The 17,840-nt window shown below is 38.3% G+C and overlaps 1 protein-coding gene across 2 annotated transcripts; it reads right to left on the bottom strand.

The window, feature by feature from the left end:
- Positions 1–6: 6 nt before the first annotated feature.
- Positions 7–5,929, bottom strand: LOC143884324 (beta-glucosidase 44-like). 2 transcript variants are annotated; one of them, XM_077387837.1, is made up of 12 exons: positions 5,618–5,929; positions 5,417–5,475; positions 5,158–5,233; positions 4,992–5,063; positions 4,710–4,797; positions 2,493–2,745; positions 2,285–2,400; positions 1,972–2,189; positions 1,841–1,872; positions 1,461–1,563; positions 1,204–1,360; positions 346–486 (listed from the first exon to the last, which is right to left on the bottom strand). In XM_077387837.1, exons 1-11 carry the CDS (start codon positions 5,859–5,861, stop codon positions 1,239–1,241), a joined length of 1,383 nt encoding a protein of 460 aa, XP_077243952.1. In that variant the 5' UTR covers positions 5,862–5,929; the 3' UTR covers positions 346–486; positions 1,204–1,238. The 2 variants fall into 2 exon arrangements, with proteins under 2 accessions (XP_077243951.1, XP_077243952.1); XM_077387836.1 differs by lacking the exon at positions 1,204–1,360 and having other exon boundaries at positions 7–486; positions 5,618–5,924.
- Between the last annotated feature and the right edge of the window lie 11,911 nt (positions 5,930–17,840).

Below are 17,840 nucleotides of genomic sequence, written 5' to 3'. Positions count from 1 at the left end.
TCGACAAGAAAAGAAAAGAACCCATAATCACCAACAAACACTTAGAAAGTGAACAAGAGCATAAAGCAAAAAAAGAAAGAAGAGAAAATGAACCCTTAATCACCAACAAACACTCGAAAAATGACACTTTAACATAGGAAGTTCTCCTTTAGAGCAACCATACTAACAAGTGGAAGAAGAAACGGAAGAAGAGGACACCCAACAGTGCTTAATTCTTCTCTTTACGTAGTAATTCTCTGAACCAATATGCCGACATCTTTGGATGCCTCTTGAGTGTTTTGAAGTCGACATAAACAATACCGAACCTCGAAGTGTACCCAGATCGCCATTCAAAGTTGTCAAGCAGTGACCATGCAAAGTAACCGATCATGTTAGCCCCATCATCGATCGCTTTCTTGAGCTCAATCAAATAGCTCTTGTAGAAGTTGACTCTTGTTGTGTCATGCAGTCCTACTGGAAGGGTTACATTACCAGGATCATCCATCCCTGTCACCAAATGAGAAGAAGACCCAAATTAAGAACTCCATTCAATTCATTTCAAAACTGTTCTCCTCATTGGATTTATATCGACATAAAAATGTTGGTATTGTAAGTGCACAAACTCATTTAACAAAACTGTTGTTAGTAATGCAATAGAGAAAACTGATGGACTCTGCTTTCTTGTGTTTTGGTTTCCTTGTGGGAAGCTTATAAATGTGCTCGCTTTGTTTACCAGGAAAGTGGGAACGTTGGTCATTAAAAGTTAGGTACATTTATCATCACCCTTTTGTGCGTAAAGGTTTAGTCCCTAGCCGGAGGAGTTCATTGAAAGGGGTCCCGTAGCTCTAGTCAGATTGTTTAGCTCCCTGTATAGGTTGCCTGTGTTTACACAATGGGTCATGGGTGGGACCTCTATTGTAAGGCATGAACCAGTATCTCAATTGCAAGATGCCATGTGTTGCACCCACGAGGTTTATAGATGTCCCAAAATGGACATCCGGCGAAGGACTGGAGTGCCACCCTCTTCTTCACTCTAGGATATTTCCAATTTGTCCCTTAACCAACCGAAATAGTCCTATCGAAAATGGGAATTCCCTTTCTCATGTCCTAACCATGTTAATGACAAAAGTTTCTAGACAAAACATGTTCAAAATAAAAACCATCCAAACTCATTATCACTCAAGCTTTAGAATTCTCTACTTAGAAATGTGTTAGGTACATTACCGATACGTCAAAAGCTCCAGAGCTGACGGAACGCGTTAGGCAAGGCCCTTTAAACCTGTCCCATACCAGGCTGGGTCCCACCCAGTCCCATACCTAGGCGGGCCCCCATTCAGGACCGTAACAAAATGATTCTCAACATAGCAAGCCTTCTCATCTACTGATATAGGAGAAGCCCCTTGTTTGTGAGGCATCTAGGTCCCATAGAAAGGAAAAAGAATTTAGATAAAAGAAAATGTGAATGGTTTCATAGTACATACCATTTTCAGAAAGGATCATGGTTGGATTTCCGTAGTGCTCTTTTATGTAGGTCACAGCTTTGTATAAACCCCATGGTACCATGTAAAGCCAATAAGAATATGCCTGCAGATAACCAATTTGTCAACCAAACAGACGGAGGTTCCATTCACTAAAAAAAAATCTCTCATCATAAACCCAAAATACTTCAAAGCTACAACTAAAAACCTAGTAACAAAGGCCTAAAACCTCAACTAAAATCTAGGACTCCCATGTCTCAAAGATTCAAAAGGATGAAAATGATATAAATCCTAAATCACCAAACAGCTTGAATTATCCTTTGTAAACCTGTTGAGTAACATAATAGCTTAATAGATATATTTTAGCAAGGTTGGTCAATTACCTTCGGTCCAATAGGAACGCCATTTCGCTCAACTTCAAATTTAGCAAATACAACATCAGCTCATTCATGAAAAGAAATTCAGATCAATAGCACAACACATTTTGCAGTATAATGGGTACAAAAGATCTTACAAGCAAATCCTGCATTCCAGTCTACTTGATAGCCTGTGACCTTTGGCTTCGCCTGATGGGGATCATACATATAGTAAGCTGTATATTGGTTAATTCCCACATAATCTATAGATCCTTTGACCATCTTAACTTCTTCTGGGCTGAACTTAGGCAGCCTCTCTCTAACAATTTCCTGCATCGTTTTCGGATACTCACCATAAACGATAGGGTGAATAAACCTGCAAACGAATAAAATCTATTAATCTATAAATGTTTTAATTATTCACAAAAAAGCATGACTATGTACATTCTCTAATGAACTTATGGTTTTTACCATCCCACGTGAAAATCCCTTGCTCTTTGAGCTGCTGCTTCGTCATCCTTTGAACTTGTAAGAGGTTCATACCAAACAAAATCCAAGAGAATTCCAATCCTCCCTTTCTGTTTAGCCTGGGGATTATGCAATTTATCATGAGGCACTTATAAGTTAGCACGTGATTATTTTAGTGGATCAAATCTAGTGACCAAAGATCATTTCTTACCTGATACTTCTCGCGATATCTCTGAACTGCGGCTGCGTGAGATAAAATTAGATGGTGTGCCACAATGTAAGGCTCAGTGGCAGAATTTCCCTCGGTACAATTTCCAAAAGCTTTGGAACATCTTGCTGGGGCAAAGAACCCATTATCATACCCAAGAGCGGCCACTACCCTTGGCTCATTGAACGTCATCCAGTTCTTCACTCTATCACCATATGTCTTGAAACAAAAATCCGCAAAATCTGCAAAAGCCTTCCTGTTTATGACAGGAATCAGTTATCAAACTATTACTCAGTCTGAGGAGAATAGTGTCACAAAAATCAAGAGATTTGGGATTAGCATTTGATCAAATTACAGTAGATTAATCATTTCTGACTGCCCACCTACTTAGGCCCTATTTGTTTTGGATTTTGAGAACCCGTTGTGAGTCCAAAACTGAATATTGGACTCAAAATTAGGTTTAGGCCCTGTTCTTTTAAGCTTATAACAACCGATCGAGAGTGCCAAACCGAATATTTCACTCAAATTTAAACATGATTTTGAGCCCAATAATCAGTTTGGAACTCACGATTGTAAGTCCAAAACCTAATATTGGACCCAAAATTACATCTAAATTTGAGTTCAATATTAGGTTTAGGCTGACAATCAGTTGTCATAATCTGAAACGAACAGGGCCTTAATTTTCCGTCCAATATTCAATTTTGGACTCACAACGGTTCTCAAAATCCAAAACAAATGGTAGTCCACTAGATAAACAGCCAAGACCAACGTAGACTCATTCCATGTGAGTCGAGATTGTTAGGATTGCTCTACAATTAAATCCGAAATGTGCATTAAAATTTTATAATCAGGACTCTGTTGGGGGTTCCACACAAAAGCAAAGATCCCACATCAGAAAAGTGAATAGATATGGATGGAATTATAAGGACTCGAGCACCCTCCCCTTAACGACTAGCTTTTAAGGGTGAGTTCTACCCAACAGAATCTTGATCTGGTAGACCAAAATGTTAATGGAACACAGGACACTCTTGATCATGCGATCAATGTCCAGTAAAGGGGGATTAAGTAAAGTTACACCTAAGTCTCCGTTTCTTTCAACATAAAATGGGTGTAAAACAAATTTTACGCTCTCCTTCCCACTTAAAAATGTGCGATCCATTTGGCCAACCAGCTTAATCTTCCTCTGATTCATGAGGATAAGCCTCCCAGAACATGAATTTGGTCCAAACCTCAACCTGGAACCGTCAAGATAAATACAGATGCCTCATTAGATGGAGACCAAGCTGCTATCGGAGGAATCCTCAGAAACCATAATGGAAATACTCTTGGGAGCTTCTCCATTGAAACAAATCCGGAAGAAATCCACGGCCTAGAACTCAAAGCTATCTACAAAGGAATCCTTATGGCATCCTCTATGAATGCAGAGGAAATCTGGATTGAATCAGACTCCCTTATGGCAATCAATGTTATCAAACGAGTTTATAAATGCCCCTGGAAGAACCTAATAACCTATGCCAAAATCAAGGAATCCCTCTAATTTCGCTAGGTGGAGCATCCCTCATATCTGGAGAGAAGCAAATTCTGTGGCCGACTTTCTCTCCAAGACCAACTGCCCATGCAAAGGAGAAAATATTCCTCCCCTCTCCCTCCCACCTTCCAGCAGTGAGCTTATTGTAAATGACTCTTTGAGTCATCCTTATACTCGATTGTGGCCTCCTTTTCTGCTTCTTTTTCTGATGGGTCTTGCCTAACCTCAGCTTACTGATAAAAAAATAGGGCATAAAACAAATTTTCGCTCATCTTACATCGAAAGAAACAGAACCTTTATAAAGGGCGGCCCAGTGCATGAAGCAACAGAACCTTTATAAAGGGCAGCCCAGTGCATGAGGCTTCCGCCATTGCCGGGTCTGGGGAGGGCTAGATGTACGCAGCCTTACCCCTGTTTTGCAGAAAGTATGTTTCCATGTCTCGAACTCATGACCAAGGTCACAGTGGAACAAACTTACCGTTGCATCAAGGCTCGCCCTCTATAGTATGAGCAATTGCATTTACATGATAAGGAACAAATTTTACACCCACTTAAATGAGCAATTACATTACATTTACATGATATGGAACTCCATGCCACAATCGAGACTTAGTAGTATTTAACTGTAAAAGGGAACACAAACACAATCCATAACTATTGAACAAAATGAAAAAGCTTTAGATTAGACTTACACAACTTGGCGGCTTAGCAATCCTTTGTACTGCTTCTCAAGTGCTTCAGGAAGATCATAGTGATACAAATTTGCATAAGGTGTAATGCCTGTGATTCCAAGCTATAATCAAGCTACTAATTCGGATTAAACAGTTCTCAAGTTACTGCTGAAAAATTCGCCTTGCCAATCATTGACTCGACCGAGTTGACTAGGCTGAGTCAATGAAACTCGGCCTGGTCAACAAAAGACTCGTTGGAGTGTACCAAAAAACAGAGAATTTCATTTTTCACGTGGACTTTACCTTTCTGGAGCAAGTAATCAATCAACCGATTGTAATAAGCCACTCCCTTCCAATTTACCTTGCCCACTCCATCTACAAGAAAATAGAAAGCTATTAATCCTTAATTATATATAAAAAAAAGAACCCATTTACGAAAATCAATTAAAAATTCGAAAAATGAATTTACCAGGGAAAATCCTCGACCACGAAATGGAAAACCTGTATGCGTCAAAATTCATCTTGGCCATGATATCTACATCTTCCTGCAACCAAAAACCTTCAATTCCAGTTCTTCAAAGAGTATGAAGACGGACCTTAAATTTACGATAATATCCATCTACATCAACCATAGTCATATCATTTCCTTCTAAATTGTGTAAAGAAAAAAATAATTCAAGAAACGTCCCCAGTGCAAAACAGACCCTAAGAAATGAAGAAAATCTTACTTTGTATCGGTGATATTCATCCACAGAAACGTCCCCAGTGCCATTCTTGGCAATTTTCCCTATTTTTATCCAAAAATAACAAAAACCATCATCTATTTAACCCATTACATCTCACATTCAACTAAGAAGACATGAAAAAATGGAAAATAAAAATAAAAATCAACACAAGGAATGTAATAGCAGCTATGGAAAAAAAATTACCAGGAATCTTAACAAAGGCGTCCCAAATGCTGGGTCCCCTGCCATCTTTTTTGGCCATTCCTTCGACTTGATAAGCCGATGTGGCTGTTCCGAACAAGAAGTCCTTGGGAAAGCTGGCTCGGCTGAGTCCGCCCGTGTCGACTCTGGTCGACTCGGGCCATGATGACATGTGGGTGTCGGCATGGACGAGGCATTGGAGAACCAGAAGCGAGTGGATGAGATAGAGTGAGAGACTAATCTTCATGGCTCTGTGCCTCTGTGAAAACAAAAAGGAGGCCTCGTTCTGTAATTTAAAGCAAGATGATGTGGGCCCTGCTCTTCTCGTGAGATAGAATTAAAAAAACTTTAGGAACTAGGAAGATTCTTTGAATTCCGTTGGTATTGAAAACAAAAGGAGGCTCTGACCATCTGACGTTTAATTCGTGTTTACACAAATAACCCTATGTTCGGTGGGAATGACATTCGGGTCATGTTTTACTTGAGTCTGCTAACGTGCTTCGCGAGTGGCATGGAGTTCTTTCCATGCGTCGTAAAACAAATCAACTGCATAGATGGTGTCAACGGATATATTATACACGATTAGGCTTTAAGAGTAAGTGAAAATACCCCTCTGAATAGGCTTGAATGAACAAAAATATAAGGCAGATTTATTAGGGACTTGGCAAGACTATTTGTGACATCATTTGCGGATCTTCTAACATGATGGAAAGCAATAAACGTAACTTTGGCTTTTGTTTCTTAAGAAAGTAAATCTTTTCATATTCCAAAAGTATAACTCTCTCTCTCTCTCTCAAAAGCTTCCTTAATAAGGACACTATTTAAAGCTCAACTTCCAAACGTTTTCTTTCACGCTAAAACGGGAAAATTGAAAATAAGGGGACATTCTCTCACCCTCTCTTTCTTTAGGGTCTGGTAACCTGACGAAGCTCTCCCCCATTCCCCGTCTATTATTTGTGATTGTCCGTTTCTGACTTGAGTGTTGAAGTGGTCGTCCGGATCCACAACTCCGGACCCACTGACGCTTTCTCTGTGATCGCAGGATTATAGGTTCTGCGAGGTTAGATTCTGCAGTCAGATTTTAGGCGTCATCACCTGTCAAGCCAGGATTTCACAAACTGGATCTATCAAAATTGAGCTTTAAAATGCCCGCGGGGGGGAGGGGAGATGCTCCCAAACCTTCCTAGGCTTCTGTTTCTGCTCAACCCTAAGACATATCTCCGTCCACCTGTTCGATAGATTGTGTGGAAGTACCCTTATTCGGAAATCTAGACGTTTGATATGTATGCACAAGTGGCATTCACGCTAGCCCTAAAAATAAAAAGAATGGCTTCTTAGAGTCATTTAATTCTCAATAATGGGCAATTAAGTCATTTCATAGTACAGCTGTACCTCTGTCATTGTTTTCTTATACACTTTTTTGTACATCAGTTTATACGTCGGCATGCCGGTGCTGAATCACGTGGAAGGTAGCTGCAGGCCTGCAGATTTCTATCCTTTTCAATTTGTAGAATGACCAAAAGACCCTTAGATCTATGCCAATATATCAAGAATGCTTAAAGGATCGAAATCTTGCTTAGGGGTATCTAGGCCCTTGATCCATCAAGAATTGGCATCAGTCTGGCTAAAAATACCTTGAGAACATCCTGATGAGGTGATCTAGGCCCTTCATCCATCAGGCCTCGTTTAGGATTTCTTCAAGAAAATCTAAACCATTGATTTTGTAATCAATTTATCTATCGCATAAAATGTCTGTTCGAGATGGGACCATTGGCATGTTGATCACCTAACAATGCTCTACAAGATCAACGGTCTAGATTTCACATATATGTCCTTAGTTCCTCCGTGGGACTCACAAATTACCCTAATTCTGATTTATTGGCTGACATTTCAATTCAGTGAGGATAAGAAATCCTTTAATATGGGATTCGAACAAATCATTCGCGTGAGCCATTTCTAAAAAAACAAAGAAAAGAAGGAGTGTTTTTGTCTGTTTATGTGGAAAATTGGGGAGCTGTGGCTATTTTTATCCCCTCGCCCTTCTGATCTCACTCTCCTTATCATTCTGTGAAGAAAACAAAAGGCCATGAATCGTTTGAAACTTTGAATTGAATTCAGAAAAAGTTTTTGTGGACCAGTTTTAGATAAGATCTTCAAGCCATTGATTATTTGAAATCCTCAGCCTTGGGATTTGGGAATGTGATCTTTATTTTAGGTGTGGGACCAGGGCCAACTTGGTTACCGGCCCATCAGGTGGATGGTCCCGATCAACAAACAAAGTAGAAGAGGACCCACATGGCAAATGTATATATATATTAATAAGGATTATTGATCTGATGCAATGCCCCACATATATTATAGTCCATGATTAGTGGCCTACAGATGGACACTTCAAAAAGGGTTTATAATACACCAAATTCATCTACGGCTCTGTTTCTTTCAACGTATAATGACTACAACGAATTTTATGCCTTTTTTAAAGTGGAAAATAGGCATAATATTTGTTTTACCCCCGTTTTACCTTGAAAGTAACAGAACCCGAGTAATATCCGTTTCCCCCGTGGTTTGGTTGGAATTTTTGGTAGTTAGTCGCATTTGTACTTGCAATTTGGTATTCATCTGGTTTACTCTCTATTTCAGCGGAGAAATTTTGCTTATATGCGTTTCCTAGGGTAACTGATTAATTTTAAATGCAATTCACCTCCATTTTGGGGGCTGATATGGTTTCCTAGAGTAACTGACTGAGGGGTGATTGAGGGGAGACTGGCACAGGATTTTTATTTTTATTTTTAAATATTACTTGCTCACCAATCACACTTGGGTAGGCTATATAATACAAGTTGAGCTTTTCTTTACCATTGGCATAACATTTTTTTACTGTCCATGATCATTTATTGATTGGATGGTGATAAAATCCTATTGTGCAATTTTTAATCTTAATTTTGTTTATTCGGAGGTGAATTGCAGCTTAGGAGGATAGATCTGTTATGCGGAGATAGTGTGGGCTTCATGGACAAATAATTGTAAGTTGAATGCGGTTCTTTTCTGTGCATGGGTTCACTTTCAATCTATATGATTTCCTATTTTATGGACTACTAAGATTATATATCGCGTACTTCCATCTTTTTTTAATGATTACACCTGATTTTGGATTTGTCTGTATTGTTTTCTATATACTACTTGCATTTTTTTTCAAAAAATTACTAGCTTTATCCTTTGTACCAATATTTGTTTTACCTATTGGACTGATAACTGATTTACCTCTCAATGACTAGGCAGACTGGTTGTGTTTTAGAACCAATTGTTTCAATTTAAGTAAGCTTTGTGTCTATTAAATATTGATATTTGCAAGGATTTTGGAAGGCCTTCCTTTGGCTATTGGATTGATTTTCCTTTCAATGGCAGGGTAGTTTTGTTAGATTTTGGATGCAATTGTTTCAACTTGGGTAAGCTCCAACTATTAGATTCTTATATTTGCCCGCATTTTGAGAAATCTTACTTTGTGAATTGGACTGTGTTGATCCATCTTTAGTGGCCAACTATCAGCCAAAAACTTGGACTGTCAATTGCTTTCTTTATATTGGAGGAGAAAAATATCTGTCTTATGTTCTTCCCCAACTTTAAAGGCCAAGTTGGGAATTAATCTTTGGGCTTAGGTTTGAAACTAAATATCTTCCAAATGAACCAGGTGCCATTGAAGTAAATTTTGATGAAATTGGACATCTTCAGCTCCCACGATATACTATGATTTCCTAATTTCTAGATCTACATGGTGAAGGCTTTTTTGAACTTAATTTTTATTCGTAAGTAACTTCCAATGCAGAAAAGCTCCTACTATGTCTACTGAAATAATAACTTCTACAGACCGGCACCCATTCGACCCTCATATTTTCAATCATACCCTCTCCTTTATGCTTTTTAACAAAGGCACCTATTAAAGCCATATAATTTCAATCCTACCCCCTTCCTTTATGCTTTTTGAATAAAATAAGTGAACAAAGTCAACATATTCTATACAAAATTACGGATTGAGGGCAGATGTTACATAATACTACGGATTCAAGACTCCTTGAAAAATATTGACGAATTTCAGGCTCCTTAAGAGGAACAACATCTTATGGAAATCTCCATAGATTGGAGGGCTACGATCAGCCTATGGAAATGATTGTACTGGCACAACCGATATATGTTGTGTTCCATCACATGGACGGTTTGGATCAACCTATGATTTGGTCCGTGCAGTTCTTTGTCGGCCCGTGCATCGCACGGCGGGTCTGACTAGTATATATATGTAAAGCGGAATCCTACAAGTTGTGGTGCTGCCACGTGGCAGCCCCTCCTCTATCCCTCAATTTTACTAAGAAATCCAATAGGCATTCAATTTTTATGGTAAATAATTGCAATACGTTTTTGAAAGTTTACAACCTCCTATGCATGTAACTTTGGCTTTCGTTTCTTAAGAAAGTAAATCTTTTCATATTCCAAACGTATAACTCTCTCTCTCTCAAAAGCTTCCTTAACTAGGACACTATTTAAAGCTCAACTTCCAAACGTTTTCTTTCACGCTAAAACGGCAAAATCGAAAATAAAAAAGGACGCAAGTATATACGTTTCCTTTCTGAATTTCAAAGGACTCCTAAAACTTCTCCTTTCCATAAAGGTTTACTCCTAAGACATCTCCTTTCTAAAATATTACTCCTAAATAGATTTCGTTCGATTCATTTCTGTAAGCTCTCTCTCTCTCCCACTCCTTGAGCGAGGACATGGCTATCATCCTCTCTTCTTATCAGTGTTCAAGGATGCCACATTTACATGTTTACACGGCTTCTATCCATGGAATTTCCTGCTTATTTGATTAGTCACGCAGTGGTGATGATCTCTTTGTGATTTTTTTTAATTGCAGCCTTCTGTGATGTGTGAGTGCCACATATGCAAGTTTTGCCAATTGACTCAAATGTTGAATATTCCTTTCCATGAAGGTGGTACGATGGTTGTACCATCCTTGATATTTGATCCAACAGCAGCCTCTTAAAAAGTGCGCTGTTGTTTGATCAAATATCAAGGGTGGTACTGCTTTGAAGGTACTTGACGGTCGCGCACCATATAAAAACTCATCTTACTGTATACATGAAATACAAGTGTTGTTTTCCTTCTTTTATTTTTGAATGGCAAGTGTTGTGTTCCATATCATGAAATGTAAACAGAGATCATTTTTTTTAATACATTCTTTTTTATTAAGCAGAGATCATTTTATTTCCAACATTTTCTTTTTATGAATACGTTTCGTTTTATTAAACTGTTTTCACCGCCCGTGCATCGCACGGGACTGCAACTAGTTTTATGGTAAAAGCTCTACCCGAAATCCCATAAATCGACCCTAGTTGCAACCTTAATTTTATTGGGTCCTACGAATCTCTTTATATATCTAGCTTTGTTCAAAGAAACGGATAATATTTTCAAGGTGTCCGGCATTGAAATGACCCAAAAAGGAGGTGGGTCTTACGGCCCCCCTAGGCCCTAGCTTCGTTCAAAGATAGGGCTAAGATATCTGGCATATCTGTATCATCGACTAGATAGCACCAACACACCATCTTATATATTAATTTTTTGTTTCCAACAATATAGGTGAAAATGTCTCCTCCATGCACGGTCACCTTTTCCATCTCTCACAAGAGATTTGTAGAAATCACTAACAAAATTTAGGATTTCACTGATTCTTGAATGCTATTACAAGAGGATCATTGTGTGCTTATATAGAGCACTTACATGATAAATATAGAATCAAATCAAGATAGTTATGGAGGGAAAGATTCCTAACCAAATCTACCTAATCAAATCTACTTTCTAATCTCTTTTGCTTGCCTTTTCTGTCCATTGCCTAATTTATCTAGTTGTTTCATTTAGCCAACTTACCTAATCTCCCACAAGAAGATCCAATGGTGAGATCTACACCTGATCCAACAGTGGATTTCACATATTCTAACATGCCCCCTCAAACGTATATGGATTGAAAATCTATATACGTTTGACAACAACAAAAAAATTCTCCAATACAATAGAATTCCCCAAATTACAAATGTAATCAAAATCAACCGATTTGATGCACACTTCCAAAAATCGATGGCGGAGATCCAATGAACATTGATGATGGTTGCCGAAGAAGATGCCGCTTGTTGATGTGTCACGAAAAGGACTTAAAAATCAATATATCATAGCCTCGATGGGACTAGATGATACTCAAGCCTTGATGGACAAGTAGAAATGGGTCACTATGGACCAATGCCGAAATGGGCAAGAATTGGGTCGCTGTGGACCAATGCCGGAATGGGCAGTAATTGGGTCACTATGAACCAATGCCGAAATGGGCAAGAATTGGGTCACATGGACCAATGCTGAAATGGACAATAATTGGGTCACTATGAACCAATGCCGGAATGGGCAAGAATTGGGTCACATGGACCAATGCTGAAATGGACAAGAATTGGGTCACTATGGACCAATGCCGAAATGGGCAAGAAATTGGTCCTTATAGACCAATGCCGGAATGGGCAAGAAATGGGCGACAATCAGCGACAAAGAATGGAGGCAATAAGTATTGGCGCTTATTAGCAATTGAAGAAACTTTGACGAGAAAATTGGACAATGCCAAAAAAGGAGTGTGCTAATATCAAATATGAAGGGCATGACTATCAAATTGAGGGTATACCTATTTTTTTAGATGGGGTGCATGAATCAAAATATTGGAGTGTGAAATACCCAAAGAAAATACTGGAATTTGAATGAAAGGGCAGTTTTCATTTCATCCGAGAAAATTGCCAAATTAAAACAAGAGGGGTGCCTATATCAACAAGAGGGTTTGAAAGACATGAAAAAAAGGGTGGTGCCCTGAAGAAAAAAAAGGGTTTCAATGCTCTACAAGATCAACGGTCTAGATTTCACATTTATGTCCTTAGTTCCTCCGTGGGACTCACAAATTACCCTAATTCTGATTTATCGGCTAACATTTCAATTCAGCGAGGATAAGAAATCCTTTAATATGGGATTCGAGCAAATCATTGGTGTGACACAGGAAAAAAAGAGAGTGTTTTTGTCTGTTTATGTGGAAAATTGGGGAGCTGTGGCTATTTTTTATCCCCTCGCCCTTCTGATCTCACTCTCCTTATCATTCTGCGAATAAAACAAAAGGCAAAGGAATCGTTTCGTTTTAGATAAGATCTTCTGGGAATGCGGGAAAAAAGGTAAAAATCCATTTAAAATGCCTTCAAGCCATTGATTATTTGAAATCCTCAATCTTGGATTTGGGAATGTGATCTTTATTTTAGGTGTGGGACCAGGGCCAACTTGGGTGTGGGAATGTGATCTTTATTTTAGGTGTGGAACCCGAGTAAAATTCAGACTTGAAAAATAGTTAAGGCCACGTTTGGATACCCACAAGATTTAGATTAGGATTTAGTTGATATTTTGAACTGGATCAGATCCTTAGATTTCCAAATCAGCTACAACAGTGCAAAAAATTCCGATTATCAAATCTGTTCTGCTAGACATTATTTGGAAATTAATATTTATGACAACTTCCTTCACCGTCGCTGCTCCTCAACGTTGCTCTCGCTCCCTCCCTCTCTCATATTTCTCTCTGTCTTAAACCATGATCATGAAGTTGATTGATGTATTTTGCATCCAAAACTCAAATCCAAATCAAAATACAAATGCATGATGTATACAAACGGGCCCTAAGATCATCCAATTTTCTAAATTTTTTGGGCTGTGGCCCATCAATGTTGTTGTTTTAAAAGGGATGGTCTAATTACGATCTATGCAGCCAAACATAAACTTTAAGAAACAAGCTTAAGATGGGCACAAAATTCACATTGGTTCGGTACGAGGGCCTACATCTACAGAAAAGTTCAAGAAAGATGCCACTGTGAACAAGAACATTAGGATTACAATAATTAATTTTACCTTCATCAATTTAAAACTAGATTGCTCTATCGTAACCCCCGGATAGGTTTCTATAATGTGTAGTCCCTCTATAAATCAGGGGTAATTAGTTGTTTTCACCCCTTGAGCTGACATTTTACCAAATATACTGGAGGGTAAGGATCATCCTATAGAGAAGGACAAAGTTATGGTGGGGACTAACAAATTAATGGTCTAGATCATCCAAATAGGTGAGCCCAACTTGGGATTATTTCTATGTACAATGAACCTAAACTTGGGATGCTGATTAATCATTGCTAAAGATCAACCCGAGCACAACTCAATCACGGTAACATGTCTACGTAAATTATAAAGTTAAAACACCTTTCATTACTGTCTATATATATATTTAGAAGACCAAGAAAACACTACTTAGTGACAATCACTTCATTGGTCCCAGTTGCTCTTTCATAATACTTAGTGGCAATCAACCCGAACCCAAAAGCCAATTTTATGGTAAAAGCTCAACCCGAATTCCCATAAATCGGCCCTAGCTAGTTGCAACCCTAATTTTATTGGGTCCTACGAATCTCTTCATATATCTAGCTTTGTTAAAAGAAACAGATAATATTTTCAAGGAGTGCGGCATTGAAATGACCCAAAAAGAAGGTGGGTGTTACGGCCAAAAATATAGGTGAAAATGTCTCCCCCATGCACGGTCACCTTTTCCATCTCTCACAAGAGATTTGTAGAAATCACAAGGGAGAATCATGAAAGAGAAAGTCTTCCTTCACATGGCATGGCATGAATTGACTTGTTGTTCTTCTCACTCTCAAATTCTAGACAAAAGAGTAGCCACCCACGTGAGAGCAACGTAGTGGGGTTGTAATTAGGTAATTCTAATCTAACCTAATTACCTCATTATGAAGGAGAAGATCACCATCTGTTGAAGAAGAATCCATGAATCCCACTAGGAGATAGTATAGGAAACTCGATTACTGAGATTAATCAAATGTAAAAAACTGATTTACACCAGCTCCACGACTAATATTTATAGAGCTAAAAGCTGTCAATTTCCTAATAGAACTCATCTTCCTTCTAAACCATCTAAACTAACTTGCTTCTAACCTTATTTAACTAAGACTTCTAATTAGAGTAGGACTAAGAAACAAAGAAGAAAAAGAAACCGTCCTACATCACTCATCAAACCTAGTTGCTTAATCCAACATCAAAAAATCCAACAGTGAGATCGATGATCAGAAATGGCCGTTGCACCTTATTGTTTAATCAATGACCCACACCTCTTGGATGTGTCATGGCCTAAAACTCATACTAAAACTCATTCTGATCAGATGCAATTAACTATCCGAATCATAGCTTTCTTTTTGAGTAATGACAAAAATTCATAAGCAACAATCCACAAAAAAGTTATGTCAGTTGCGTGGTTAGGATAGTTAGAGCGATTCGAATCTCAAGCAGTGGCTCATTGAATGGGAGACATGGATGGATTGGTTGGTGCTTGGATTGAACAGTAGAGATGGTCTATTCAATTGTAGTTGTTTCACCTATCTTACTAAAAACTATGGTTTTTTAATCTCAACCTTTCACAAAATAAAGTGAAAGGCTGATTTCTGGGTGCGGCACTTAGTCGCCATTGAGGTAAAAAAATCTTCATACAGAGTTCCAACTATGTGTATTTGGATGATCACTCCACATAATTAAACACTGAAAGAAGATAAAACATGAAAGAGAGAGCTAGGTAGAGTAGAGCGGACCAATACATGTTGTGTCTTGATCACGTGGGGACCTCCCTGAATCTAGCAGTAGCTCAGTAGATATGGTAGCATCTTGAAGTTCTTATGTGAGTCCTTTTCAAGCAAACGTCCGAACCTTTTGGAAAGAACCCTCGAGAGATATTCAATATCCTGCTGTGGTGCTACCTATTGATAATGTATTAAATGAGGGTAATTTCTAGACAAAAAAATCCCCATCATTTTGATAAATGCCGGCTTTTTATCAGAGCTACTGGGGACCCTTGTTTTCTATTTCTTTCTTATCTTCTTTTTACTCGAAGGAAATGTACATTTGACAAAACCCCTTGAAAATTATTGTTATTATTATGATTATGGGGGCGTGGTATCTGAGCTCAAGCCCTGATAGAATTTCTGAGGTAGAGTTTTTAAATAGGGCATCTCACATGTTCTTTGACTCATCCAACCTATTCATTCCATAGAACCTGACATAGATAGATTGTTCCTAAGAAACCATCTCCATACAATCATCCTAACCGTTCGATCTGTAGAAGCACAAAATTGACTATTTTGTAGACATCCATATTAAACCTCCACAAATCAACGCTTACCATGATCCTATGACGATGAATTCTTAGGAACACCCAATCTATGTTAGGTCCTATAGAATCAATATCTAACATAACCGAAACAACAAAGGCACCTATCCTATTTAAAAACTCTAGCTCAGAAAAGCTATATGAGCTTGAGCTCAAATACCATATATCTTTGTTATTATTATTATTATTATTATTATTTGAACATGTGCATCTTATATTTGTGAAACAACCAATGTTAGATAAGAGGGCACAGACAAAGATATATAAGATATCAAATAAGCTCCAGGGAGAAGATAACAAGAACTCTTCAAAGTCCAAAGAACCCTTTGAAAGTTATTATTAATAAAAATAAAATATGTGTACATTAATTATAAGATTATGAAGCTTTAATTGAAAGGATCAACAGCATAATTATCAAATGAGAGGAAATATATGATGTTGGAATCAATATGAGCATCGATCTCAATTAATTCACTAATCTTGAATTATAGCATAGCAGCATGTGGTAATTCCGCTTCTTAAAGAAGGTTGGAGACTTCCCATGTACAAGGGATTTTGATAACTGTATCTTTGGAACTCTATTTTCATTCTTAAATTGTAAATAAATTTTTACGATGCTAAATATATATATATTTTTTAACTGGTGAGATTTTATTAATCTAGAGAGCCACGACCGATATAGCTAAGAATGCAAGGAGAGGCGATCGTACAAGCTATGCTCATGGTGGTAAGGAGCTGAATGTATCTATCTCCTACCTGCTAAGTCTGGCTCGTGCTAGCCTATGCTCATTGTGGTAAGAAGTCGAAAGTCTCTATCTCCTGCCTACTAACTCAGGCTCTGGCTAGCCTATCTGCCTCTCTGTTTGCGGACCTCTTTGTGTGATTGAAAGATTTGGAAGACTATACAAGCCAAGGATGTCATATTCTCGGTTCCCTAACTGAAGTGGACACCTAGTTTTTATATGGTGTCCTTTGTTTTTTACAATTGTAAAAGATATATAAAGGCTAGTTTTTATATGGTGTCCACTGTCCACACCTAGTTGCAAGTATTTTTATAAAAATTAAGATGGGCCCACATGATTCAATGATCCAAACCATTCATTTGTTGGACCGGACTTAGATAAGTTGTGTTCTGTAAATTTTCTCTATATGATGATCCTTACCATTTCTAGTTTTTTAGATAAGTTGTGCTCATATCCTTACCACATGATTCAATTGGTAAGGATATGAGCACATGAGCACATGATTCAAAAGGCTAGTTTTTAAGATATAAGTTGTCCTCATATCCTTACCACATGATTCAACTGCCTTACCATTCATTTATAACGTACCATTTCTCTGCAGATCTGACCGTTAGAATTGTATTAATGGAGCTGACTTTTGGGGCATATCTATCTAAGTTGGGGCTCAACAAACGAATGATCTGCATCAACGAACCCGGGGCCTCTACTGTATTTATTGAAAATACATGCACCTACGTGTGCAAACACCATATAAAAACTCAAAAGAAGACATGAAAACCTACTAGAATTTGATTTTCTTTCCATTGCCAATCAAATTAACGACGAGATTTTTTGCATACCTCTGATATATTTTCTGAGAGATCAATCATCCTAACGATAATGAATCGGCACAGATATGCGTGCTTGGAATCATAGCAGTTGACTATTATGAGGCGACACAGTTGATCTTAGTTGCATCATGCACAATGAACTCCCCATCCATAAACAAAAATCAACAATTTAGCCTTTCTTGGTAGAATTAGTCCTAAAAAACAGGCTTATAGATTAAGGAGCTTAGTGTTAGAGTCAGGGGCGGAGCCAGGAATTAACAGTTGGGGGGGCCGGATTAATTTACACTGTTCTGCATTGGTCATTGGGGGGCGGGGCATGGCCACTAAACTAGTTAGGCATGCACCCATAAAAGGAATTTTGCAAGTCATGGGGGGCCATGGCCCCC

The sequence above is a fragment of the Tasmannia lanceolata genome, unplaced genomic scaffold (assembly GCF_043159265.1).
Source record: "Tasmannia lanceolata isolate RefF3 unplaced genomic scaffold, GAP_Taslan_0.1 ptg000008l, whole genome shotgun sequence".
Classification (NCBI taxonomy): Eukaryota; Viridiplantae; Streptophyta; class Magnoliopsida; order Canellales; family Winteraceae; genus Tasmannia; species Tasmannia lanceolata.
Note: the sequence above shows the minus strand (reverse complement) of the source record. Positions and strands in the feature narration are given on the sequence as shown.